This window comes from Oryza sativa, chromosome 1 (assembly GCF_034140825.1).
Source record: "Oryza sativa Japonica Group chromosome 1, ASM3414082v1".
Lineage (NCBI taxonomy): Eukaryota > Viridiplantae > Streptophyta > Magnoliopsida > Poales > Poaceae > Oryza > Oryza sativa.
The window spans coordinates 23,543,134-23,570,174 of record NC_089035.1 but is presented as its reverse complement, the minus strand read 5'-3'; the positions used below and the strand labels follow the sequence as shown (position 1 = coordinate 23,570,174).

Below are 27,041 nucleotides of genomic sequence, written 5' to 3'. Positions count from 1 at the left end.
GAAAAGGGTAGGGAAAAAAAAGAAAGGAAAATGCCACCCAACTTTGGTAAGGGTCATTCTACCGTAGCACCAAAAAAAAAAAAAAGTTCAACCAACGTCTATCAATAAGGGTATTGATTGTTGTGCCTAACTTATAAGCCCTAACCAAAATTTAAAATTTAAATTTTAATTTTAAGTTGATTTTAAAGGTCTTTATTGTGGTCTGTTTTCCAATATTTTATTTAAAATTGTTAAGAACATATAAAAGGTTTATCGTAATTTTTTTTCTACTGATAAGCCGTATCAGCGTAAGCAAAACGATGAGGTGTTTTTTGTTTGTTGCCTTATTCTGTCACGCATAGTTTGTTAGATAGTCATTTGCTTCACTGCTACACAAATTTATCTCACCTTTTTGTACATTGGATTCACAAAGAACTCATTTTATTTAACTAACCGTATCACAAGGGCCAAAATTTAATTGTCACACTTTTCTACTCCCTCCGTTTCTAAATGTTTGACACTGTTGATTTTTTACCACATGTTTGATCATTCGTCTTATTCAAAAAATTTTGTGAAATATGTAAAACTATATGTATACATGAAAGTATATTTAACAATGAATCAAATGGTAGGAAAATAATTAATAATTATTTTTTTAATAAGACGAATGGTCAAACATATTTTAAAAAGATAACGGTGTCAAATATTAAGAAACGGAGGGAGATACACCTTGCCAAAAGATCCTCGTGGCCAAATAAAACAGCTACTTTGTCCCAAAATATAATAACTTTTAGCACTTAGGATTTGTGTTAAAATATAACAACTTCTCCTCTAACATTTCCTTCCCAACCAATCACAACCCTTCACCATTCACTTTTCCTACCTACCTACACTTCTTAACCAATCACAACTCATTTCTATTTAATTCTACCTATGTTGTGAATGGTGAAACTCTAAAATTGTCCAACTCTAAAATTCTATTTTTTGGGACGGAGGGAGTACTAAATACTTGTAACTGACCATTCCAATACATTTCTATTTAATTCTACTTACGTTCTTGATAGCCGTGTCCAACTCTAAAATTCTATTTTTTGGGACGGAGGGAGTACTAAATACTCCTACTGATCATTCCAATAATATGATATGCTTTTTTTTGACACGATGTCAATGGAATAGTGGTAATAGCCCAGTAGTCTTGTAATTTAGGGTTTACACATGGATGTAGGATCTATAGATACATTATTGCTGTGAATTTATGAATTAATTAAATATTTTGTTAAATAAATTTAATAAATAGCCTAGAACAAGTAATTTAAGCAATTAGGTACTACCCCCGTTCCAAAACAAATTCATTTTTCACCGATCCCACACATAACAATACAAAACCAAATCTAGAATATCCACACTATCAAATTTCAATACAATCATTTTTTATTTTATCTACTCTCAATACATTTATTTCTTACTTTCACAAACTCTGATATAATGATTACTCTAAAATGGACTTATTTCGGAACAAAAGGGCGGGGTCAAAAATAAAAACTTAGTACGAAACGGAGTGAGTAGAGGATTTTTTTTTTTCTTTTGAGATAACGTATTTTATAAACGTCCAGCAAGTAATCTGTAACAATAATCCCATGAAACAGGATACTCTCGCATGTGTAAAATATGATAACTCGAAGGGTTCATATGTAAAATAACACATATCAATGTCGTTTCCCCAGTCCCCATCGCCGATGATACCTCTCAAATCTTCATCCCCTCGGCCAGCAGGAGTGGCCAACACGCAGGAGCGCCTCGTCGGCGGCGGCGGCGGCGGAGTATGGCGGCGCGGCCGATCGCCAAGGCGGCCCACGAGCTTCCGTCGCTGTACCGTTTGGCCCTGAAAACCCCAGAGATCTTGGTGGGGGCGGGGAAATCCGGGCAGGCGGACAACGAGGCCCTCGACCTGTTCGACGGAATGCCCCCGAAGAACCAGGTCGCCTGGAATAAGGCGCTGGGCATGCTCGTCGGCGCAGGGCGCATAGAGCGGGCGCTCTCGTTTTTCCACGAGATGCCCGGGAAGAACGCCGCCTCGTACGCCACCATGATCGGGGGCCTCTCCCGCGCCGGGGCGGCCTCCGTGGCGCGCCGCCTCTTCGACGACCTGCCGCTGGGAAAGCACAACGTGTTCACCTGGACGGCCATGGTGTCCTGCCATGTCCGGAACGGGGAGCCCCGCGAGGCGGTCCAGCTGTTCGCGGCGCTCTACGGCGAGCTCTACGAACGCGGGGTGCTGCCCAACGCGCACACGCTCAGCTCGTTGCTCAAGGCCTGCGTGGCTCTCCAGTCGCTCGCCATGGCAACGCAGCTCCATGCCCTGGCACTCAAGCTCCTGGAGGAGGAGAATACAGATAACACCTTTGTGTGGAACGGTTTGATCGACGTGCACGCCAAGGTCGGCGCGTTGTGTGACGCCGAGAAGGTGTTCGACGGGATTCGCTTCAAGGATGCAAGTTCTTGGACCATCATGATGGATGGATACTCGCGGCACAAGCTCATCGACAAGGCTCTATATCTCTTCAGATCGATGAAGAACAAGGACGCCTTCACATGGAACGTCATCATATCCTGTTTGTGGCAGAACCGCCGAGGAGAAGACGCGCTCCGCCTCTTCATCGATCTGCTGAGGTTGGGTGATCGCGACAATGGCGGCGCTAAGCCGGACGCATCAATCTACACGACGGTCCTGCACATCTGCTCGGTGCTGTCCCTGCTCACCCTGGGGAGGCAAGTCCACGCGCGCGCCGTCAAGAGCGGCCTCTCGCGCAGCCATGTCTTCGTCGGCAACTCCCTGATGAACATGTACAGCTGCTCCGGCTCGACAGCCGATCTGGAGAAGGTGTTCGACGAGATGGCGGCGCGCGACGTCGTGTCGTGGAACACCGCGATACAGGGGCTCGGCCAGAACGGCCGCGGGAGGCGAGCGCTGGCGTTCGCGGAGCGCGCGCTGGCGCTGGGGCTCTACAACGGCAGCACCTTCGTCGCCATCCTGGCGTCGTGCAGCCACGCCGAGCTGGTCGCCGAGGGGATGGCCTACTTCGACGCCATGGAGGTCGAGTACGGGGTGGAGCGCGCGTTCGAGCACTACGTCGGCGCCATCGATCTCCTCGGCCGCGCGGGGCGGCTGCGGGACGCGCACGGCCTGCTCCTCGGCATGCCGTTCGCGCCCAGCGCGCTGGCGTGGACGACGCTCCTGCACTGCTGCCTGGCTCACAAGAACTGCTCTATCGGGAGCGTCGCGGCGAGGGAGCTCAGAGCGCTGCAGCCCGACGGCGGCGGCTGGAACTACGAGAGATTGCTGCGAGGCTGCGGCGGCAGCGGCGGCGGCGGCGGAGGAGGTGGGGAAGCCGGAGGCGGGAAGAGCTCTGAACACTTACCAGGATGCAGCTGGGTCGTCTGAAACTCTGAATTCATCAGAAAGTTCAGCTTTCGCAGGGCATGGTTAACGCGAGCTACAACTTGAGGTTGGATTCGCGATGCTGATCCAATAAGGAAAAGGTGATTTGAAGGAAAAAAATAGTCCCATGCTGATACAACAAGGGAACAAGAGAGATTGATTTGAATGAAAAAGCAACAAGAGAGATGATTTGAAGGAAAAAGTAGTCGGTGAATGTTCCATGGTGAGGTGAATTCAGAACGAGAATGGCATTGAAGCATCAGCCCCTCATCAGATGGGAATGGAATACGTGGTCCTTAGAAGCCTGAAGGATGGATGGGAGACACATGCAGTGGAAGAATCTGTAAGCAATGACATTCCTTCCCTTCCTGTGGCATAGAACGTAGATTTATTTATACCTTCAAAATCAAATGTTAGGCAGACATCCTGTGGCAGATCCTAGATTTATCTATACCTTCAAAATCAAATGCTAGGCAGACAGATGAAGAGTAATTTTTAGGCGTCAAGATGTACACGTGTGGCATGTCTCCAAAATGCAACCTATCGAGTGCATTTTACTGTCAAATAGTGACTAGTTCAAATTCTTATACCCAATGTTGGAATCCAACAAGAACAGAGAGTACAATGACTGCAGCATGTGCTAATTAGTTGTAATGTAATGCTAAAACACCACCACCAACTTGTCATATTAAAGCCATGTCCATAAATTAGCACAGCTCATACGACATGTCTTTCCAACTACAATTCTACTATTTCATGACTTCGCTTGACCAAAGGGAAAAGGCTAATTACAAAAGCAATACAAAACGGGGGGAAATTCAGACTAAATTCTCATTCGCCCTTGTTATTGGAGTTGTTGATTGTCTTAACATAGCACAAACACCAGTCACGTGATATATGTATCTAATTGGATACCACTGGATGACATCAACTCAAATATGAGTAGTTAGGGTTCAGGATCAGAGCAAAATGTTGAAAACCCCCCTCACTAAAGCATCTTGATCTATAAGGCTATACAAGAATCTCATCTATCAACAAAAGCTTTGTAGCAGAACACCAGCGTTGTCTTGACAAGTTTCACTGGCTGAAACCCAATCTGAATCCGTAGAGAAGATCAGCAAGCTCGAAGCATCTGCATTTATCAAGTGCAGTGAGCGGCATTATTAGCTGCAGGCAGTGCTCACCACAATTATGTTGACAAAGAATGTGTTCAGTATACCGCAGAAGCATGATTTCTGTTTTGCATCGTGGTCACAACAGCATCAAGAAAAGCCTTTGCAGCGTCAGCCTCGGCTTCTGCGGCCTCTGCAGCCCTTGCTGCTTCTTCAGCTTCAGCAATGGCTGCTTCTGCCTCGGCAACTGCCCTAGCAGCAAATGATGCTGCCTCTTCCTTACTCATGCTTTTCATCTTATCAAGTTCAGCATCCACTTGCGGCTTACTCAGCTGTCTAACATTATTATTTTCTATGTTCATTTCTCCAGTGGAATACACCTTGATGCTCTTTCCACCTGAAGAGTTCGAACTTGGTGCAATCCTGTACTTTTGATTCACCTACAACCAATAAACCACAGTTAAAATAGTACCCAACTTAATGTGTACTTTTTGTATATAGACAGCATGAGAGAAACCTTGATTAATTTTCCAGTAGCAACCAATGCTTTCAATTTTGTAGAAAGTAATCGTTGAAAATCTTCAGGTGGCCAGTATTGCTCCTGAGCATACACACGAATCTCTTTAGAATCATACGTGAAATCAGTAATGAAGAGTATATCTGTTCTAAAAGAAAAATGGTAGTAATGCCTCATATCCTCATAGCAAGAATCAAATGAACAGAAACTCTCGAAGACAATTGATATGCGGCAAAATAATGAACAATACTGGTAAGGTAATAAATAGAACATGGGATTTTCATAGGGAACACCTCAATGTATGAAGAAATCGTTGTTCTATTAGACCCAGACGGTTCCTTAAGCTTCTTTATAGCTTCTAAAATAAGGTCATCAAGCCTGCAAAAGGATATTAATACAAAATAAAAAACATTTAGAAAGCTCTGATGAGAAGCAGTAGTGAAATACGATGAATAAAACAATGTGAGTCTAAGTTATTTGGAACAGACGTATTACTCAATTTTGTATCAAAGAAAAACTCAGAGAGTCATAAGTATACAAACAATTATGTAATTGCTGCAAGAATATCATGAAGAAAGCAAACAAAACTAATTAATGACTACTTTTTTAGAAAATTGAGAGGTTGGTTTCAAATCTACTTCGGCATCATGCCAGCATATAAAGGACAAATAAACTGCTATGCAGTATTGAATATGAATCTAAGATATGAGCACACGTAAAGTTAAATAATGACCTAAATATAGGTTTCCTAAACATGCTCAACTGCAATATATTGCCGTTATGTGAGTCATGTAGACACAGTAAAATTATATATCTTAGCTTATTTTAATCTACATTAACTTATTATTGCTTTTGCTAGAACTTGGAAACACAACAGTCCAACAATACCAACTGCAATGCGAGGGATAATCCGACTTCCATGTGAACATGGATTCATATTTGCACGGTATTTATGCTGACCATTTAGGTTTCCTTTCTTTCCATGTAAAAATCATTCTTATAACTGCAATACCATCAATTTGGTAACAATAGAAGAAAAATATGAGTTTTTACAGATGCAACACAGAAGGATTTATATCAAGATTTGCCATGTTAGATCACATATGAAACACTAAAGCAGTTTTCTGCAAAGCACGCGAGCTACACTAGTATGATTTGAAACAATGTGAAATTATAATGGCTAACCAATTTAGAACTGCCAGCAAATCACACTTATGAAGATCCTACCATGCAAATAGCAATTAACATTCCATGACACTGGCATGAAATATGGCCAAACCAAACCAAACCTGGACACCAAGAACCACACAAGTAAAGAACAGAGTTGAATTGCAACTGTGGCATATTGCTACACACTAACCTAGCAACTGATTTCTCTTTCTCTGGAGTACTCTCAAGTTGCATGGGCTCAACAACCACTGCCAACGGTTGTGCATCAATGATTGCATTATCATCAATGTCAGGGTTCTTTTCGTCGGCATCCATCGGTTCAGCAAGGGCCTTAGGCCCTCGCTTGCCTCCCTTCAAAGCTACCCTTGCCCTCTCTCTTGACCCATATCCTCCAGCAGTGACACTCAAGTTGCGCCACTTATCCTACAAAAACCAAACCATAACAATCACAATAAGAATTATTTGTACTCAAAGTGACACGTCGAAACAAAGTTTCTGGAACTCAATACAATGGTCTAAAACAATTAGCATCAAATCAACTACAGAATTGTTGCTAACAAGGTAGCTCTAGAAAACTTGAGCAATATCCCTCCAGACACATTTCAAGTTCATATCAACACTCATAGCTATCTGTTTCCCAACGAAGATCATAAAATTCTAATGGAAGAGACTTCCCAAGTAATCACCTCAAACCTAACAGAAAATGCCTTTATCTTCATATAGAGAAAATGCCTTTATGTGCAACGATACTATTTATAAACATCAAGTTAAAAATCACCCTCTCCTCCATTGAATAGTAGAGAGATTACTCCTCTAGTCATGTTAATCTGTCCAAAACAGTAGAAGATATATCAACTAGTCCATCAATTCACCCAATATCATCGGAAACCCCTCTAAATTCTGACCTAAAACTACCAGGGGAAGCAACGCCCACCATCCGATCGCCAAAAGACAAAAACAAAAGTCGTGGTACTAATCATCCTAAGCATCAACCAAACCAGTTCACGCGAAATTTTAGGGCCGATCCGATCGGCGGGCAACGCACCTTGAGGTCAACATTGGATCTCAGCCGCAGGAGCGCGGTGAATTCCGGGTCGCGGAGGATGGTCCTCCACTTCCCCGTCCCGTGCTTCGCCACGCCGGCCTTGAGCGCGGCCTCCTCCTCCGCCGTCCACCTCTGCTTCGGCGCCCCCATCTCCCGCCCGCTCACGCGCTCTCCCCCGCCGCCACGCCCCCCTCCTCACGCGACAAGAAGAAATTACAACCAAACAAGGTGGGATGGTCGGCGCGGCGCCGCCTTCGATCGAGGCGGCCCTGATCGGAGACAAGAGAAGGGGAAATTCGACCCCGCGGCGAGATCGGGCGGGGCGATCCGGGGCGGAGGAGGAGGGTGGCGTCAGGGGGAGATCGGGGCGCGGGGAATTCGAGGAGGATTGCCTCGGAGATCGGGAGGAGGAGGAGGGGTTCTAGGCGAGTGAGGCATGAGATGAGGCGGAGGAGGAGGAGGAAGAGGAGGCCATGGGAGGCGGAGGTTATAAACGGAAGGGGAGGGGATTAATTTCGCAGACGCGTACGTGTACGGGTTGAGATTTGTTTCCTCGGAGCGGGCCCACCTTACAGGCTCTTTTTGGGCTTTTTATGGGCCCACAGTTCTGGGCCTCCCAGGGCTTGTATAGGTTTCTGTTCGGCAGCAATAACAAATTAACAAGCTGCAGCTGTTGTGGCTGCTGCACCACGAATTCACTGCAAGCTGCAGCAGTTCACAAATTCTTCTCCTTCTATCTTCTTTTTTTTTTTCAAATTCCTTTTGTGATCTTTCGGACGACGTAAAAAAACGAGGGGCTGACTTGGGATGAATAGCCTTTCACGTAATACTCTCCATCTAAACAAAACAAACAGTATAGGAGTACAATACACCATTTTTCACATGAGCATTCGACTCCATATATACTTCCCACACAGTCACTCGCTCGATCAAGCAGGGTCGTCGGCCCTGACGGTGCCGGCAAGCAGGAACGCCTTGAAGGTGACCTTGCGGACCAGCGACGCGCCACCCCACTCTTCCTCCAGCCGCCTCACCACGCGCTCGTCCAGCAGGTCCACGCCCCGCTGCCTCGCCGTCGCCACCGCCGACCACGACCTCAGCATTCGGACGAGGCCCGGGAACGCCATCTCGTGCTCCATGTCGAAGCCCGCCGGCTCGCCCTCCTTCCCGAGGCCGACGCCGTCGAACGGGAACGGCAGGTCCCGGTACCCGTCGATCACGTACCTGCAAGAGCAGCATGTCAAGCTTTCTTTTCGCCATGGATGGTGCTTGCTTGCAATTGCAAGATTGTAAAATTGCAATGTGTGCTGTGCCCAAGTGGTAATGTACCGAGCTCTGGAGTCCCAGTAGGGCAGGGTGGTGTGGAGGAAGCGGGACATCATGTCCTCCACGGGGCTGACGCGGTAGTTGTACCCCCAGACCGCGATCACGCCGCCGGGCTTCCGCAGGAGCCGCCGCGCGGCGCCGTAGAACGCCGGGAGGTCGAACCAGTGCGCCGCCTCGGCCACCGTGATGAGGTCGACGCAGCCCTCGCCGCCGAGCGCCGCGACGAGGTCGTCGTCGTCGGCACCGGCGTCGGGGGTGTGGAGGTACCGGACCTTCGGGTGCGGCACGGCGCGCCGCAGCTGCTCCGCGCTCACGTCCGTCGCCACCACGCTGTCGTAGTGCTCCGCGACCTTGCAAACAGCAACCCGGATGGGATGCCGGTAAATGTCAACGTTAGGTAGGCACAGGCTTTGTGAAGGCATCCTAGAGAAAGCTGGAGAATTGGAGTGCTTACGCCGATGGCGGCCTGGCCATTGCCGGTGCCGACGTCCCAGGCGACGCGGTGGTGGGCGGTGAGCGACGCGAGCTTGACGAACAGGTCCTTGGGGTAGACCGGCCGCGCCGCGGCGTACTCGGCAGCCTGCCTGGTGAACAGCCCAGCCATCCGGTCTTGGATCTTCGATCTGGGACCGAGCATCTCTGCTTGGTACTCCTATTGTGATATCTGCAAAGGACCAAACACAGGTGAGGAAAAAAAAGCATAAACAAGATGACAACATCACCAATTCACTGTGTTGTCCACTTGATCGAAAAACAATTGTCTAAAGACGAATGGATCATGGATGATGACATGGCTGATGAAATCACTCTGGTTGTCACTGTCTCTTGCCTCTGAAGTCCTGTGATCCTGTATGAAGTCTTTGCCTCTGGAGTGTCCTGTAATGGTTAGCATTTACAAGGTGGATGGTGTTAGGTCTATGAATTAGTAGTCAAACACCTATCCAAACCTAGATGAGATAAATGGTGTTAGGTCTATGAATTAGTAGTCAAACACCTATCCAAACCTAAATGAGATAAGAAAATATAGAGATTTATATTCAACCGCACCTGTAAATGTCAAGGCAGAGACTTCAGGTAAGTTTGCACTATGGATGGCATCTCACCAGATGACAGAATAGGTTTGCATACAATAATCATGAAGCCCTTGAAGACAATTTCATCCTATGACCATTGCCAACCACCAAGATGATCAGTTGATGCCCTCCACCATGCTGCTGGCATAGTGACATCGATGTTGCAGCAGCCACCCACCCAAAAGCTGGATACTAACACAGGTTTCATCAGAAACAGTAAGACATTAACTCTATATGATCGGCGGTAACTGGCTGTTAAAAGATATAATCACGCTGAAAAAAGCGACTTGCAATTATCAATTTCACCTGTAAAAGAAAATACTGATGGGACACAAAGCTCATGGCAACACCCACTATATGCTCAGCAGTCACCAATGCATGAGTAAAGTCCACACTCCACAGGATAAACAGGGAAACTCTCAAAAATGACATACAGACTAACAGGCGTGGAGGGTCTTAGTTACAGCAAACGAGATGGAAAAAAAAAAAGGAATTCAGATCACACACATCTGAGAGCATAAAATAATAATAAGAAAAGCTGGCTGGTTAGCCACCAAAATTGATTTATTTGATCTGTGTCCATTTCATGTAGATGAACTGTGCAACAGTGTAACACAGCTCCAATTGAGGGTTTATAGCAATTTCAACAACAAAATGGTACATCTTAAATGCTGCATCTACACATGCAGCAGACAAAAACACCCAACCCAACTAGCAGAACGCCAGAACTAATCAGACACCGCTTTAGTATCTCCCAATTCATTTCTGCTTTCCAACGCTGAGACCCGCTGATTTAGGGATTCATAGTGCTTTTCAGAAGTTTCCTTGATGTCCTCCACCTGCAAGTATATCAAAGCTTAGCTATTGTTCAAATGCTTTCTGTTTGTTCAGATAAAAAAGAGTAGATTATACTTTGCACTCGGTAGAGTTATCTTGTTTCACTTTGCACTATGTTCAATGTATAATTTCACTATACAGCATACACCAAAAGTATATTGAAGTAAGTTTCACTTTACACTAGATTGTAGCATATAATTGAAGGAAAATATTGTAAAATATGAGTGAAACTTATAAATTTTAAACCATGTTTCATGAAGTTTCATTCAGATTTTATGAAATTTCATGATTTTTTTTACAGGTTTGATGATGTATCTTTTTAAGTGAAACTTATTTCAATACACCCGGGTGTAAAGTGAAAGTATGTGCTAAACTTGGTGCAAAGTGAAACATGATGTGTTCTATCTAGCGCAGAATGCAATTTACTCTAAAAATGTGTTCTGCTAAAGTACCCATATATCGTTCAAAGTCCAATTCCTCACAAGCAGCAACACAGTTATAAAGGAACAGATAGTGAATTCATCGTATGAATGCGACATTATGAACAATGGAACTAGAAACATCAACAGAAGCAGGACCATCCCCCCAGAATAAAGTCCACAAACCATGACCAATTTGTTAGGCTGCCAGCTGCGTATGATACAGGGTTAGGAGATGGATTAGATCTTTAATATGGCAGGTGCCAATGGCTTAAGAAGGGACAGTTTAATCCAAAAAGCTTCCTAAACCGCTTAACATAGGAATAAAGTTATCCACCACTTGTTCTACTGCTAATCCAATTAACCGACCAATTTAGCCAAACAACAGTGTGTTAATTAGGTTAGTTGCCAAACACAAAAATCTAGGTTAAACGAACCCAGCTGAGTTAAGGTTAGCTAACATAGTTATTTTAACACCTAATGAACCACAACCAAGAGCAAACACAGAAGTCAAGGTTCAGTTGCCATTGCCAAACTAAAGTAGAGCCTTGTCATGAGTTCCCTCTGTGGAGCTAACCCTTGTTACAATTCATAGCACCCCACACGATAAGTTTTTTCAATTAACAGATGCAATGCACCAACTCATATAATGGTTTGAGCAACATATATGGTGTTACAATCAGAAATCAGATTATGCAAACATTAGCATAGTAAAATGTTATGTTCCACATAATAGTGCACTGAATTGCTTGCACCAACTGTACCCCATACGGAATCATTGTTGTTGATGAAATTTAGAAAACATAATGCCTGGCTAAGTAGTGAAACAATATCACAATAACAACAACATTATAAAAGAACAAGTGTACACTATATAGCTTAGCTACATTGCAATATAAAGAACATAGACCATAACCTAACATAAATTGTACAGTAAATGTGAAATCTTCAGAGCAAAATGCGGATATCTCACTTGTTCCAAAAGAAGGGAACGAAAATCTATTGGATATTACTCTTCCAAGGCGCCAACTACGGATACTAACATGAAACTATGATAATCCATCCATTACATTCCATAGCAACTTTTTTATGATCTCCCTCAAATTAACTTCCTCAGAAGCCTACACAATTTCCTCTAGCTCGTGGATATAGTCATACAAAATTACAGACAAATCATGGCACAAACCCTCACCATTTTACCATGCTCGCAATTCGTTCATCCCGATTATTGAGTACCAGTAAAAGTGTCGCATTTTGGTCAAGGGCTACGGGAGAAGAAGCACAAGAAAACCTAATTGTTACTACCATTTACCAAACCTACCACAACTGGCACTACCAGATCGCCGTTCGTGGCCATGCCATCGGCAAACCTAACCGGAGTCGTGGAATCGAAATGGGGATCGATTAACTCGCTAGCGGCTAGAGGAGGTGCGACATCGGATCGGCCCCTCACCTGGCGGGCGATGGCGGCGCGCGCGAGGAGGTGGTCCTTGTAGATGAAGAAGAACCCCGCCGCCGACGCCGTCGCCGTGCCGACCAGGAACGACGACAGCCGCACCCTCCACAGGTACCCCATCCCCCTCCCCTCCCCTCCCCCCTCTTCTCTCTCTCCTCGCCGCCTTTGCTCGCCGGAGACGGAGACGGAGACGACGCGCAGACGCCCACGGATTGAGGAGATTCGCCTCCGCCTCCTCCTTCCTTTTGATGGGTCTGGGCTTCAAGCCGATCCTGATGGGCCGCAGAAAATCCGGCCCAGCTTTGTGCTGACACTGACATGCGGGGCCCGGACCCACATGTCAGCGAGTGATGGGGACGTGTTTGGGAATTTTTTGGATGAAAATGATATTATTATTAATTATTAATAATAATCGGATAAAGTAACCTCCTCGACGCTGCGACGGCCGCTCACCACTGGCGAAGATGCCGCCGTCGATGGCGGTGGCGGCGGCGGCGGCGGCGCCACGCAGTCTCCTCTTCCCCGTCTCGCCTTCACCCTCGCAGCCGCGGCGTGTGCCAGCCTTGGCAAGGGCTGGACGGAGCCAGAGGCGGCATGCGGCGCTGGCGAGGCCCGCTCGCCGCCACCTCGACGACGCGATGTCCGCCGGGTTCGTCCGCAGCCTCAACGCCCCGCCTGACGAGGACGGCGCGAGATCCGGCGGGAGGTACGACCCCAGGCCGGGGGACTTCGCCGTCGGGGTGGTGGTCTCCGGCACCGAGGCCCGCCTCGACGTCGCCGTGGGCGCCGACCGCCTCGCCACGCTCCTCGCCAAGGAGCTCCTCCCGCTCTACCGCGCCGACCTCCCGGCCTTCGCTGAGGCGGCTCCGCCTCGGCCGGGGAGCGTGGGTGCCGTGGCGAGCCCCGCCGCGGGCGAGGGGGACCGGAAGCCGGGGGAGCGCGGCGGGGGCAGGACGCTGGTGCCGCCCGGCACGGTGGTGTTCGCGGAGGTGCTCGGCCGCACGCTGAGCGGCCGGCCGCTGCTGTCGGCGAGGCGACTCTTCCGCCGCCTCGCATGGCACCGCGCCAGGCAGGTTGAGTCATCGTCACTGTACCCCTTCTTCCATTCGACATTGCTGTTGCTGAGTTCAAATCTCCGCAGCATACATGTACACGGCTCTGGGAAATTATTGGGGATTGCAAACCGATGCGGTAATTTGTATGTTTTGTCAGGCAGGTTATGCAGCTTGACGAGCCAATTGAGGTCAAAATTTACGAGTGGAACACCGGGGGCCTCCTCACAAGAATTGAGGCAAGGACGGGATGCCTTTGTTGCTGACTTGCTCTCTCTAATCTTCAAGAGACGTGGTGTTTTCGTTTGAGCAAACTAACTTTTATATCGACTTCATTTTTCAGGGGCTGAGAGCATTCCTTCCTAAGTTTGAGCTCATGGACAGGATAAATACGTTCACAGACTTGAAAAACAAAGTAAATGAACTTACGACGGTTTACTGCTCGTCAATGTGCAAAATGTTATTACCTTCTAATGCTTTGTTACTATGCATTACTCATACATGAAATGCTGCATGCCTGCATGGTGTATTAAGTTAAACTCACACATCTTAGTTTGTCTGGGTTGAAGTAACCGATTGCTTGTTCTCGCAGGTTGGTTGCAGCATACGTGTGTGCATTACAAGGCTTGATGAAGAAACTAATGACCTGATAATTAGTGAAAAGAAAGCATGGGTCAGTGCCCTGGCATATTATCTATATGTTCTGTTTGTAACTGTACAGATATAAATCTGTATTTTTTTTGTTATAAGTACTAGGGTACTACATATTAGAAATTAGGTACGATCTAATATGGTGGCACAAATTAAATCTTGAGTATAGAAAGTACCTGGTGTGCTTCACTACTCCATTGCCCTTGACCAATTGAAACTCTGCCTGGTGCCATTGTTCTGTCACCAATTATCATGTCCAATCAATTTCGTAAGATTTCATTTTCAATGCTGAAATCAGTTCCACGTGCTCTGAACTTTCATGCCCCCTGAAACATTGATTAGTTTTCCTGTTATATGTATTGCATAAATGAATACAGCAAGGTTGTTTCCTTCTTATTGCAAATGCTACTAGCATAGTCAGAGATATAGCAACAAGATACTTGGATATATACCAATATATTCAACTCTTGATCATCAGGAAATGACATATCTTAAAGAAGGAACTCTTCTTCAAGGGATCGTTCACAAGATTTTTCCGTATGGTGCTCAGGTTAGAATAGCTGGGACAAACAGAAGGTATGCATGGGGCCTTCACAATGCAGTTTGTGTAGCCCTTTTTATATTTGATGCATCATTTATTCGATGGACTATAATAAGAAAAATCATCTTCTTTTATTTTGCTAAAATGGTACGGAAAGAAAATAATATTGTATTCAATTACTCATATGCAGTGGATTGTTGCATATTTCAAATATTAGTCGAGGGCGTGTCTTGTCAGTAAGTGACATCCTAAAGATAGATGAGGAGGTAAAAGTTCTGGTGGTCAAGTCAAATGTTCCAGATAAAATCGCGCTTAGGTAATCACTGACTCACTTTGTATTGGATCTATTCTGTTGTCAGTTAACATAAAAATTGTTCTGATTGTCCCAGTTTACTGAATACTCTGTTACATTGAGGTTTGTTTTTCATCAGTTATGGTAGAATACTGAATTGAAGTTTGATTTTGCTACAACAGCATATCTGACCTCGAAAGTACACCTGGTCTATTCCTTTCAGAAAAAGCGGTAAGATATTGATTTGAAGTTTGATCTTGTTCTATACTCAATATCTTCTATAACAAATTTTACCTCGTATTTGCATTTCTCAGTACCTTTTTGTCTTGTGCTGTTTTCAGAGAGTGTTCTCAGAAGCTGAGGAAATGGCAGAGAGGTACCGGGAGCAGCTTCCAGCTGACTCTAAGAACGCTAAATTAGATGCTGACCTTCCAGGAGGAACAATTCCATTTGATGATGAAGCTACATTATACGCAAACTGGAAATGGTTTAAATTTTTGGAAGATGGCAAACTAGGTGCTGTAACAACAGAACACAATGGCAGCTGATGCAGCTTTCAGGGATTACATGTTGTGAGAACAATCTGGTTGCTGGCTTGCTGCTGAAGAAAAATAGCATATATAAGCAGCTTAGCATGAAGCATATGAAGTTGAACCTTCATTGGATGACCTGGAGAAATAATGGTTCTTGGTGAGAGCACAGCACTTTCCAAAGCAAAGAACCAGCATTAACGGTTCTACGAGTAGCAACATGCAGCTCCATCTGGCAACTGCATCAACAAAAGAAGCAGCAACAAAATTTCTTTGTCGGCGTATGCCGTACTCCTATCAGCAAAGAGGAACTTCTTTGTGAGCCTGTCGTTCCTTGGAAAATTTTGATGCGCTGTGGACCGAAAATGACACATTTTGTGAATGTTTAATCCATTAGTCCAAGTAGCTCCGTGGAGAAAACATCACATTTGATAGCATCCACTATTTGTACAACTTGAGTTCACTTGTATTTACTATTTCAATGGAAACAAGCAACTCAACTACCTGAACGTGCAGCAGTAGTCTCTGAATCTTTGTTCAGATTTGTTATTCAGTTCCAGAAGATCAGTTTTGCTGATTTTAGGCCTTTTAACTGTGTGACCCTTTTCTCTTCAATCTTTGCTCATTTTTACTCCGGTAACAGTTGGAGCTGAGTGAGTATTTTTACTTTTAGTACTAGTATATTTTTGGAGTGTTTTATTTTGTTAATACTGCGTATTTGCCTTTAGGTTCCTTTATATATGAGCACTAGGAATTTATGATACTAGTACTATACTAGGAGTATCTCTAAAACAATAACATTCTGAGATAACTATAGATAGATACTCGTTCAGGTTTGTCTTTAGAAGTTGGATTTTTGAAAGACAAGGAAGTACATGCAATCCTTTACGGTTTTGTTTTGCACAGAGATTGATTTATAGAAACAGGTAGGAGTAACATGTTTGTATTTTTTTTTCCCTCTGCAAAACAGCTACTACTACAATGGTGTAGAAGTATTCGGAACTAGTATACGGGAAATACTACTACTACAGCTCAACGTAGGAGTACTTGCATCTGCTAGAGCCAATTGCTCTGTCAGGACTCAGGAACCCAGGCTGTCAGTGACCGGAGTAAAAGTCTGGCCGTCGTTTAAAACCCTAGATTGATCGCTCTCTAGTTCCATCAGTCAGATGCAGCAGGACGAAGACAGAGCACTGTGAGATTGGGGAATGTTCCCATGGATTGCTTGCTGCCGTGATCCGACTCGCTCCCAGGATTTTCTGCACCATCTTGCCAAAACGAAGAAATGGGTAAAACTTTTATACTACTGTACTCATATTTCTTTTGTTATTAACGGTTTACTAGTAAAAGATAAGACTACAAAATAAACGACCACGGAAAAGGTACTAAGACCAACCACAGTCTATAATCATACATAATTAATTTTTAAATTTTAAATTACAGTTGCCGCTTATAAAGACATACTCTCTCCATAAAAAAACAATCTAACGTTGAATGAGATATTGGGTTTATTTAGTTTGATACCAATTTATTATTCTATCAAAATTTTAGTAACTTCAATAGTAGCAAGTACATGTTTGATTTGCTACCAAATTTTACCCTCCATAGTTCAAATTGAATACTACCCAAAATTTAGTAGTGTTAAAATTTACCAACGTTTTAGTACCACCAAGATTTTGGTAGGACAAAAATTGGCTCTAAACCAAACATGCCCATTTTCTAGTACACGTCTACTATAAAACATCTCATCCAATTCTAGATTAGTTTTATTTGTGGGATAGAAAGAATAAAGGATAACCTGAAAATCTATGGAGAAAATGAACGAAGTAAGCAAAATTTATATAAATAAAATTTTTATATTGATATGCTTAGTAAGTTAACAGGTACGGAGTAGTGAAACTTAAAATAAACTACTAGTATCAGGTATTACCAATGTACAGGGCAAAGTGATCCATATAGATAGGATCTACGTAAATAGTTTTTACCTATAGAAATCTCTACAATTTATATAGATACAAAGTATCATTAGGAGAAGAGAGAGCAGTAAAGATAAATAATACTCCCTCCGTTTCGAAATGTTTGACACCGTTGACTTTTTAGCACATGTTTGACCGTTCGTCTTATTCAAAAACTTTTGTGAAATATGTAAAACTATATGCCTACATAAAAATATATTTAACAATGAATTAAATGATAGAAAAAGAATTAATAATTACTTAATTTTTTTTTAATAAGACGAGCGGTCAAACATGTGCTAAAAAGTCAATGGCGTCAAATATTTCGAAACGGATGGAGTATAATTTATTCCATATGGGTAGTCCATATGCATATGTGTATCTTTTATTATCTTTTCTATATGGACTAGTTGCACAATGGTAATAGGTGGCTGAATAGAATATTCTATTGCTTATGGGCTACTTTTACACTGATCACAATTTTTTTAAAAAATATACTACTATGGTTGTGTTTAGATTTCAACTTTTTTTTATTCAAACTTTCAACTTTTCCATCACATCGAATATTTGAACACATGTATAGAGTATCAAATGTGGACAAAAAGACAAACTAATTGCACAATCCGATTGCAAATCGCGAGACGAATCTTTTGAGCTTAATTATGTCATACCCACATGTGCTAATGACTGATTAATTAGGCTCAAAAGATTCGTCTCGCAGTTTACAGTTGGAATCTATAATTTATTTTATTATTAGTCTATGTTTAATACTTTAAATATTTAAATATTTGTTCGTATACGTTAAAAAAATTGTGGCGAGCAACTAAACACGGCCTATAACTTAAAGTTAAATTTTGAAGGCGACTGACAATGGAGCTGACAAATCTTTGGTACTTAGGATGGGATCTTTGCTTTAAGCCCCAGCCAAATTGGTGGATCATCCTGACGTCGTTCTTCTCGATCCAGGTGCGTTTGGATCTCGCAGATCCACCGGCAGGATGCAGCCACGGCCATGGCCAAGGAATGGAACCCCAGCTGACTCGCAGTAGAACAGCGGCCACCAGGGAGGCAGGTGGAGCTACGACCACGCTAGCTAAGCTAGGAGCCTGACGACGCCACGCCGGAGAAGAAGAAGATCTCGCTTGCATCTGCAACCCCCCAGGTCGGCAGAATTGCAGGCTAGCCTAACCTACTCATGCGATCAAATCATCCTTTTATTATTATTATTATCCAGCGATTTACTACGACTCCATCTACTGCTCTGCATCTGCTCATCTATCCATCGTTCAGTTCATCAGGGTGTCGAGTTCCAACGCAGCAGCCAAGCCATGCATCCATCCATGCTTGCACAGTGGCATGTAGTACAGATGTACTACTCCTCCTGTTGAAGAGACAAGCACAGAGGAGAGCAAAATTTTTCGATGCTTCCCAAAGCAAATCTAATGATTACGCCTTTGGCTTCCTCTTGTCCGATCTAGATCTCGATCTCTTCCACGCGCACATACTAGCAGCACAAGTATAGCTCTGCCTGTAGCTGCAACAGGCAGGATTCAATGCGAAAAGATCGCGCCACAGTTGCATGCATATACTGTACGAGCAAGCTGCAAGCAGTGTACTACTCCAGTAGCGTATTGTTGTACAGAGAGCACGGTCATTTTTCTTCTGTCTTCTGATGGTTGCTTGTCTGCCGGGCGATTGTTCAGACATTTCTTCAGTCGAGCAAACGGATTGATTTTGTTCGTATGTTTTAGTTCACGTTAAAACGAGAAGTTTGATTGAAATTGAAATGATATGAGGAAAAAATTAAAAATTTATGTGTGTAGAAAAATTTTGATGTGATAAAAAAGTTAAAAGTTTAAAGAAAAAGTTGGAACTAAACCAGGCCTCAGTGTCAAGAGGAGTGCTCCACTAATGTCTGTTTCTTTGGCATTTGGAGTACCTTTGCATTGCTCTGCTATACTACTTCCTCCATCTAAAAAATATTAACTTAGTATAGAATGTGCAAATTCATTATTTTAAAATATATCACACTCATGCTAAAATAACTTGATTTTACACCCACCCATGATATAAAACAAATAAACAAATTAATGCAAATCATCCACCACTTTATTTAGTATAATTGTATTTATCCACATTTTTACAAACTTTAATACAATAATTGCTTAAATAATATGGTGCATATTTGTTGATTCTTTTTTAGACAGAGAAAGTATAGTACCACCTTCATGCTAAAATAACTTCGTTTTTCATCCATTCCATGATATAAAACAAATAAACAAATTAATGCAATCGTCCACCACTTTATTTAGTCTCATCGTATCTATCCACATTTTTACAAACTTTAATACAATGATTGCTAAAGTTAAAATTATTTTGGGATAAATAATATGGTGAAAGATAAAATTATTTAATGACGGAGTATGCTTTTAGACATAATAGCACTCTTTAAGGGACATAATGAGTAGAAAATACAGTACTAGTACTATGGCCCTGTTCGTTTGCTAAGCTTTTCAAAACTCAATTAGTATATGATTAATTAAATATTACTAGTATAAATTTTTAAAAAATACTTTTTTATTTTTGAAAGAAACATTTATATAAAAAGTTTTTTACAACACACATCATTTAAAAGTTTTAGCGTGATAAAAAACCAAAAAAAATATAATTTGGCCTGAAGAAAAGAACTAGTCATAAAATACAAAAAGATGTTCAGATTGTAGACAAAATAAACCTTACCAAATATCAAAATTTGATAATTTAGTAATATTGCCAAAATTTTGACATGATTTCTTATGTATTTACCAAAGTTTAGAAAAAAAATAAATGATACACATATTTAACAACTCTATAAAAAATAGTATGACTTAAAATGACATCAAAATCTGAATAGACCCAAACAAAACATTCAGGCATTATAGCCGGTGTGGGCTGTCTCCGATCAACCATACCCCACACCGGACGTTACAACGAATTGGGGTACAGTTTACTGTTCGGCGTGTCCCCAGTACTCCTATGCCACATCGATCGAAAGCGAAGAAGAAAGAAAGAAAGAGAAAGAAAGATTAAAAAAAATAACAGAGAGATGAGACAAGAAAAACAAAACAGAGCGTGATGGAAAAAAGACGAGGAAGCGAGGAGGAAGATACACACAGCAGCAACGCTGTATTGCAGCACTAGCAACAGTGCAGCGACAACACCAACAACGACGAGCAGTACATCAGTCAATTCACCGAAAAGAGAAAGAAAAGAGAGAGAGAGAAAGAAAGGCAGAGGGGACGAGGGGGCAAGCTGATTTCGCGATGTCGGAGCAGAGCATGGAGTACTCGTACTCCCCCTCCTCATTACTACATGTGTTTTAGCAGGTTTTCTGGTAGTTATAATTTTTCTCAGAATTAAAAGTTATCTAAAATAATTTAGCTTTTCATCCCTATTCTAAATGACTAAATCTACATAGGTTGTATTTAGTTCACACTAAAGTTTAGAAGTTTGGTTAAAATGTGTGTATGAAAGTATTGATGTGATCGAAAATTGAAAGTTTCGAAAAAAAACTTTAGAACTAAACAGGGCCATAGGGAGAGATTGGTAAACCGGCTACAACGGCTGCAGCTACGGCTGTGCACAGTGAGTGCAGCACTGTTCGTGCCAGTTGCTGCGCAGCTACAAAAATAGTAGGCGAACATGTCCATAATTCAGAAAACAAACAAGTAAAACCATACTAGAATAGTTATTTTTCTATAATACCAGTTAGCTGCCTTTTAAAATCTTAGCTCTTCAAAAAGTACCTATTACCCTCTCTATCATAGAATAGTTGTTCTTCTAGAATTTAAAATGTTTCAAAATACTTAGTTACTCTAAAATACTATTTGTCCCATCCATCACCCATTTAAATTTATCCTTGTTATACCCTCTAACTACCACTCCACTCAAGTACTTTTTTAAAAAAATATTAAACTATGCTAAAATATCTAAAATTATAAGTATTTGGATTAATTTGATTCGTACCATTACAAATTTCATTTTAAATAAATGAGATTAATATCCGTCTACTTGTAATCATGCCACCTGAATACACACAAAATTAGAACCATGACATCATCACGATTTTTATCTTCCCCCATCTGCATGTGGGACCCACCCGTTAGATTCAACTTCTTCTATTCACCCTTCCTTATCTTCTTCATTCCCCATCTCGCCGCCACCGCCGGCGCTGCTAGAGCAATCCCCCCGGCCGATCATGTTCCCCCATTCTCTTCCCCATCTCTCTCCACCTATTCTCTAGTGCTCAGAGGGACGATGCTAGATCTGGGGCAAGGACAGCACGGAGCTCGGCAAGCGTGGATGCCACGACGGACCTCGTTACATTCTCGAGCGCACGGACAGGAAGCACGTGTGGCTTATCCTTGCTGAGTACGAGAGCAGGAGTAAGGGAGGAGCAGCGGCCACGAACATCACGATGTCAGAGAAAGGGATTCCGACGTGAGCAAGGAGAAAGGAAATGTCGATGAAGCACCCATAGCCCCTTGTCGTCCTCATCCATGGCCGGGTGAACGAGCAACGCATATTCGTTGTCCTCGTGCACGCGGCCGCATAGTTGTAGCCCCTCGCCGTTGTCGCCGATGTCCTCGAGCATGCGACTGGTAGGACAAGCAGCCCATCTTCGCTGAGCGCGAGCAATCCTTTCATTGCAGAGAAACGGGCACAATGAAAACACTAATGGGTACGCGGCCTCGCGGCGAGGGCAACACCGTTGAGCTCACAGTGGGCATGCGGCCGGCGCGATGAGGGTGACGCTGCAAAGGAGTGGACGACGAGAGTGCGGGATGGAGCACGAACACGTAGCGGCTACACAGCCTAGCATGTGTCCAATGTGGAGCAACGTGCAAGCTGCTTGGAGGTTCAGGCGTTACGCTGGTGGGCGAGCACGGCGCTGTCGTTATGGGCTTTGCCAACACTTCTGATTCATCACAATGCAATAAGATGAGAAGAGAGAAGAAAAAAAATGGATCGAATATATGACGACAGTGACATGATTCTAATTTTATAAAATTTCAGTGACACGGTTACTAATATGTAAGTTGCGGTATTATTTATCTGAAATAAAATATTTGCAATGGTATGGATCGAATTAGCTTAAAAATATTTTTAGTGACACGGTTACGAATGTACGAATTGTAATATTATTTATCTCAAATAAAATATCTATAATAATATGGATCGAATTAGTCATAAATATCTACGACCACCAAACCAAATCGTGCGGAACAGTGAGTTCCTTTCCTCCTTTCCTTTCTTCGGAGGGGGAGAAAACCCTTTGTTGGCGATTGTGGTTATCCGCTGGCTCTCTCGTCACACCCTCCCATGGCCCATCCCTCCCTCCCGCCATCAACGGCCCTCGCGCCATCAAATCCGACGGCCCACCGCGCGCGACGGGAGGAGTCTCCCCTCCGCGAGTCGCGGGCCGACACGTGCGTTTATTCATCACCGGCCAAGCAAAGGAAGGAGGCACATATAAACGTGCGCGTACCACAACTGCATGTGGGATGGACGCGACGGCGACGGCGACCTCCTCCGCGTCGTGGCGGCGTCCGGTCGGTGACGTCACCAACCCCCGGCCCAGGCGGAACGGAACACCACCCAACAACGTACTCCTAGTCTCCTACTCAACCAACCCGCAATGCTGCGTGGTTACGGGCACGAGTACGACTCGACTGCTCGACCCTTCTTCACTTAGAAAAAAAAAAAACGAAAAAGAAAACGTCAGATCAGATCCATATTGCTGTTCTACGGAGTGTGCTCTCCTTTTGCACCTCCTTTGAAACCGATGATATCTTCATACTCCTATGTGCATGAAATTTTTATGGAGCAATTCATCTCGCTTGAACTGAACATCGAAATTGCCAAAAACACGTATGTAAAAATTTAGGCATAAATTATTATTAGAGCATCACCAACGGTCCTTGTATTTCATCCCTAAAACCCCAATTTTAAGAATTTTAATTTAGTGAAAAAGGCACTCCAACAAATCATCTACTTCCTTGTATGTTTTGTTTTTTCGAAGTTTCTCCCCCAAAATATTTGCTCTGTTGATATGCGGGAGGAAGCAACGTCCTCTCCCACTCCCACCTTCATCGTTCTCCTTCCCACGCGTAGGAGATCGGCGTGGTTTTCTTTTGTAGAGATTAGTTATTTTATGAAAACGAAAATTCTGTTGGTGGTTTAACATAATGGCTCAGTTTTATTTTATTTTTTTTAAAAAGAAGGTTTTATTATGTAGAGATAAGTTATTTTGCTTTCTATTTTCAGTTTAGGAAAAAAAGCAAATTTTTAATGGAGATTATACGTCATCTTTGGTGATGCTAATTGCTAATATCCCACACGAAGTATTATTCGTATTTGACCAGACGATGGAGGGCCTACAACTTTGTAATCTGTATACACACGAAAAGAAAACGAAAAAGAAAAAAGAATTGTCTGCTCCACTTATCCAGCTTTTAGCTCTTGTGTGCTCTCATGCAACGGAAGGTTCGCGCCGCACATGAAAGCTAAAAAAATGCAAAGCGAGCGAGCGACAGTTGGATCTCGCGCAGCTGAAATGTCGACACATCATCACTGCCGTCCACGACTCCATGACTCCACACCCCAAATACTCCACTCCTAAAATGTTCTCATTTCTCATAGTACCAACAAAATAAAAATCGTACGCGACGTGTACACATTGTGTCGACACTGAGTACTGTGTAAAATCTCCCGCGACAGCGACGTCGTTCAAACTCATAGCCTCATCCTCTCCTCTATTTATACTTATCAGCCAAAATTTAAATTTTTAATTTTTAATTTAAAGTTGATTTTTAGATTTTTTTTATCGCATTTTATTTTCAGTTTTTCTTTTAAATCGTTATTAAGAACACGTATAAAAAAATTTATTAACAAATTATTTTTTATTTATAAATACGTCGTTCCGCCTTTCCCTCGAATATGCCCAAACATGGGATGTCAAATTCGCCCCGCGACCCGCATGGACAAACTAAATTAGGGCAATCAAACCTCACTAATCTGCATGGGTCTCTCTCTTTCTCGTGTTAATTTACTATACTTAATTACTTTGATTAGTTCAGGAGGTTGGCGACAATGACGTCACTGCATGGACGAACTAAGCCCCCTTGTTCAACGTAATTGTATATCCATTTGCCAATCAAATCATCCACATTATTCCCTGACAAAGTGGTGGCGTTTAAACAAAACACACCGAGGCCGGACAAATTAACCTGCCAAGTGTGCCACGTGGACGACGCCGATTGGCGCTGACGTATGCATTAGACGGGAGACTAAATTATTTACTAATTACTGTCACGCCATGACCAGATTTCCCTCTGTTTTTTCTTTTCTTAAAAAAGGTTTACGTGAGCTTAATCTGACGACGGAACTGATATACCGGTCAAAGTAACATCTGTATACGCATGCATGTCCATCTCTTTTTACCTCATGATACTCCAGATCTTCCACGGTAATTACTAAACTAGTACCGTACTAAGATAAGATTAATCGGTGAAGCGGATTTCATCTCAATATAGTAATTCCAGAAAGATTTGTCACAGATACGCCATCGATCTGAATTCAGGTAATTGTCTGAACAAGTGAAGAATCGGTTTGTCTGAATATTAATTTCAGATGGATTTTTTTTCTTTCTGTAGCTCGGTCAGAGACATGAGCGAATTCAGGTAATTACGCGTAAGAGCCGCAGCTACGTGTTGGATTAACAACTAAGGCTAAGCTTAGCTCAGTGCCAACTAAGCGAGCAATGAGCTGGCTTTGCTGATGTATACTCCATATATCTACTCTTTTTAGCTTTTTTTTTATTCCTTTTCCTTTTCGCTTGATCCTGACCGGCATGTTGATTAGAGAGTCGTCATGCTCTCATGTCTTCTCACGCTTTTTTGGGGTTTGAAAAACAGGGCAATGGTGGTAAGAACAGTTTTCAAATGGATTTGATATGGCATCGACCAGATGACATTGAAATAATTTGGACAACTTGTGTGCCGGTGGAAAAGGAAAAGAATTTGGACAAATTCCCGGCCGGTGAAAAAATGGACAAATTCTACGATGATCTTTCTGTGTAAGAAATGATCTGGATCAACTATAGTACTACCTCCGTTTCGGGTTATAAGACTTTCTAGCATATATACCTAGATTCATTAACATCTATATGAATATGAACAATGCTAGAAAATCTTATAATATGAAACAGAGGAAGTAATTGTTAGGTCGTAAGGAAAGCTTCTATTAATTTTCATCCATAGGCGTTCGTGAAAAAAATATTAATTTTCATTCATAGAAGATGTTCTTTAAAATATAACGAGAATCTTACAGTGGTGGAGGCAACTACTCCCTCCATCCCATAAAAAAACAATACTTATACAAAATATGATACATTGAGGTCCCCTTAAATCATAAGAATGGAAAAACGGAGGAATAAAAAAAACACAATTTTGATATAAATGCAAATGTAAAAAAAATGAAAAACATAGGAATGATCGTTCGATTGAACAACATGAAAAACATAGAAATTGAATGAGAGAGATATATTTAAAGGAATTTTTCTAAGAGATTAGACCTCCTAACTTTACTCCAAAATCTTTATAGGATTAGCCATTCCATATGAATTTTAAAGGATATGTTAGGATTCAATCCTTTGTTTCAAAAGGCTATAGGAACTTTTTTTCCATAGAATTGAAATCCCCAAAATTTCTATATTTTTCTACAAATCAAAAGGCCTTGAGAATGTGTTATATTTCATATTATGTTTGTTTTTTTTTGACAAAAGGAGTACTCTCTACGTTCGAATTATTTATTAGTTTAACTTTGTCCTAAGTTAAATGTGTTGTTAATTTTAACCATTATTTTTTAATTTGTATAGTTTACCATTATAAGATTTATATTTTTTATTCACCATGATAAATACTCCATAACACATAATTCACATATCGTTAAACTATATAAATGTTAAAAAATTGATGGTCAAATTAGAAACTTTTACTTAGGACAAAATTAAAATGACGAGTAACTTAAACCAGCGGGAGTAGCTCGATCGGTTCATCAAGAGTACATATGTACCGTCAATTTTTTTTCAGAGGACTAAGTAATATACCTTTACTAACATGCACATAATATACAGTTTATACTTCAATACTACACCGTCCAAGGGTGTGAAAGATGTATTTATATCATAAAATTTGAACTTTCATTTTCATTTGAACTAGCATGTTATAATTTGTTACTTACGCTATTCTTTTCCTAGACATGCCTCTAAGTTCAAAGCTTAACCCCCATTAGGAAAAATTCTAGCTACGCTCACGGGAATATTATGCTTCATTCTGATTCCACGGTTACACCGTCTAACACAATTAGTCTACCAACTAAATAAACCATAAACAACACTTAAATTGCAGGGACCTGTTCTAAACGGAGATTTGCCCTTATCCAGCTCTGAATAATCAGCCACAAAACCACTGAAGAGAAACCTGGCAAATACCTTTTCTTTTTATTCTGTCCTTTTCACTTTGATACTTACCCGCACATGTTTAATTTGAGAGTTGTCATGCTTCAGCGTCTTCTCACGCGTTTTTTAAAGATAATTTTAGCTTTCC

The 27,041-nt window shown here is 42.4% G+C and overlaps 5 protein-coding genes and 1 long non-coding RNA gene across 8 annotated transcripts; 3 read left to right on the top strand and 3 right to left on the bottom strand.

The window, feature by feature from the left end:
* Positions 1–1,801: 1,801 nt before the first annotated feature.
* LOC4324450 (pentatricopeptide repeat-containing protein At4g02750) lies at positions 1,802–3,421 on the top strand. The gene has a single exon (XM_015782975.3). The coding sequence runs from the start codon at positions 1,802–1,804 to the stop codon at positions 3,419–3,421; it is 1,620 nt and encodes a 539-aa protein (XP_015638461.1).
* Positions 3,422–4,235: 814 nt separating this feature from the next.
* LOC4324449 (single myb histone 2) lies at positions 4,236–7,710 on the bottom strand. Its single transcript, XM_015757571.3, has 6 exons — positions 7,263–7,710; positions 6,408–6,640; positions 5,341–5,425; positions 5,048–5,131; positions 4,638–4,970; positions 4,236–4,550 (listed from the first exon to the last, which is right to left on the bottom strand). Exons 1-6 carry the CDS (start codon positions 7,410–7,412, stop codon positions 4,533–4,535), a joined length of 903 nt encoding a protein of 300 aa, XP_015613057.1. The 5' UTR covers positions 7,413–7,710; the 3' UTR covers positions 4,236–4,532.
* A 354-nt stretch (positions 7,711–8,064) lies between these two features.
* LOC4324448 (uncharacterized) lies at positions 8,065–9,396 on the bottom strand. Of its 2 annotated transcripts, XM_026026795.2 has the most exons (4): positions 9,379–9,396; positions 9,043–9,252; positions 8,592–8,938; positions 8,065–8,486 (listed from the first exon to the last, which is right to left on the bottom strand). In XM_026026795.2, exons 2-4 carry the CDS (start codon positions 9,223–9,225, stop codon positions 8,192–8,194), a joined length of 825 nt encoding a protein of 274 aa, XP_025882580.1. In that variant the 5' UTR covers positions 9,226–9,252; positions 9,379–9,396; the 3' UTR covers positions 8,065–8,191. The 2 variants fall into 2 exon arrangements, with proteins under 2 accessions (XP_025882580.1, XP_015613063.1); XM_015757577.3 differs by lacking the exon at positions 9,379–9,396 and having other exon boundaries at positions 9,043–9,344.
* Positions 9,397–10,184: 788 nt separating this feature from the next.
* On the bottom strand, positions 10,185–12,587 carry LOC9267489 (uncharacterized). The gene is made up of 2 exons (XM_015757597.3): positions 12,371–12,587; positions 10,185–10,500 (listed from the first exon to the last, which is right to left on the bottom strand). The coding sequence occupies exons 1-2, from the start codon at positions 12,491–12,493 to the stop codon at positions 10,390–10,392; spliced, it is 234 nt and encodes a 77-aa protein (XP_015613083.1). The 5' UTR covers positions 12,494–12,587; the 3' UTR covers positions 10,185–10,389.
* A 209-nt stretch (positions 12,588–12,796) lies between these two features.
* On the top strand, positions 12,797–15,942 carry LOC4324446 (protein PIGMENT DEFECTIVE 338, chloroplastic). Of its 2 annotated transcripts, none has more exons than XR_001540309.3 (8): positions 12,797–13,446; positions 13,590–13,664; positions 13,769–13,840; positions 14,018–14,098; positions 14,555–14,652; positions 14,808–14,933; positions 15,049–15,140; positions 15,251–15,942. XR_001540309.3 is itself a non-coding variant. In XM_015757558.3 (8 exons), exons 1-8 carry the CDS (start codon positions 12,838–12,840, stop codon positions 15,455–15,457), a joined length of 1,317 nt encoding a protein of 438 aa, XP_015613044.1. In that variant the 5' UTR covers positions 12,797–12,837; the 3' UTR covers positions 15,458–15,942. The 2 variants fall into 2 exon arrangements, 1 of the variants encoding a protein (XP_015613044.1); XM_015757558.3 differs by having other exon boundaries at positions 15,092–15,140.
* Positions 15,943–18,278: 2,336 nt separating this feature from the next.
* Positions 18,279–19,118, top strand: LOC136354964 (uncharacterized). Its single transcript, XR_010738908.1, has 2 exons — positions 18,279–18,556; positions 18,685–19,118. It is a non-coding gene; the product is annotated as an uncharacterized lncRNA (long non-coding RNA).
* The last annotated feature ends 7,923 nt before the right edge of the window (positions 19,119–27,041 follow it).

Excerpts from the sequence above, each read along its gene's own strand:
- LOC4324450 (XM_015782975.3), top strand. The coding sequence starts at position 1,802 with ATGGCGGCGCGGCCGATCGCCAAGGCGGCCCACGAGCTTCCGTCGCTG.
- LOC4324449 (XM_015757571.3), bottom strand. The coding sequence starts at position 7,412 with ATGGGGGCGCCGAAGCAGAGGTGGACGGCGGAGGAGGAGGCCGCGCTC. Across the intron at positions 5,426-6,407 it reads AAAGAGAAATCAGTTGCTAG|GCTTGATGACCTTATTTTAG; the intron begins GTTAGTGTGTAG and ends ATCCTTTTGCAG. Across the intron at positions 4,971-5,047 it reads CTACTGGAAAATTAATCAAG|GTGAATCAAAAGTACAGGAT; the intron begins GTTTCTCTCATG and ends TATTGGTTGTAG.
- LOC4324448 (XM_026026795.2), bottom strand. The coding sequence starts at position 9,225 with ATGCTCGGTCCCAGATCGAAGATCCAAGACCGGATGGCTGGGCTGTTC. Across the intron at positions 8,939-9,042 it reads ATGGCCAGGCCGCCATCGGC|GTCGCGGAGCACTACGACAG; the intron begins GTAAGCACTCCA and ends GCTGTTTGCAAG. Across the intron at positions 8,487-8,591 it reads TACTGGGACTCCAGAGCTCG|GTACGTGATCGACGGGTACC; the intron begins GTACATTACCAC and ends CTGCTCTTGCAG.
- LOC9267489 (XM_015757597.3), bottom strand. The coding sequence starts at position 12,493 with ATGGGGTACCTGTGGAGGGTGCGGCTGTCGTCGTTCCTGGTCGGCACG. Across the intron at positions 10,501-12,370 it reads GCGCCGCCATCGCCCGCCAG|GTGGAGGACATCAAGGAAAC; the intron begins GTGAGGGGCCGA and ends ATATACTTGCAG.
- LOC4324446 (XM_015757558.3), top strand. The coding sequence starts at position 12,838 with ATGCCGCCGTCGATGGCGGTGGCGGCGGCGGCGGCGGCGCCACGCAGT. Across the intron at positions 13,665-13,768 it reads GCCTCCTCACAAGAATTGAG|GGGCTGAGAGCATTCCTTCC; the intron begins GCAAGGACGGGA and ends TTCATTTTTCAG. Across the intron at positions 14,653-14,807 it reads ATAGCTGGGACAAACAGAAG|TGGATTGTTGCATATTTCAA; the intron begins GTATGCATGGGG and ends ACTCATATGCAG.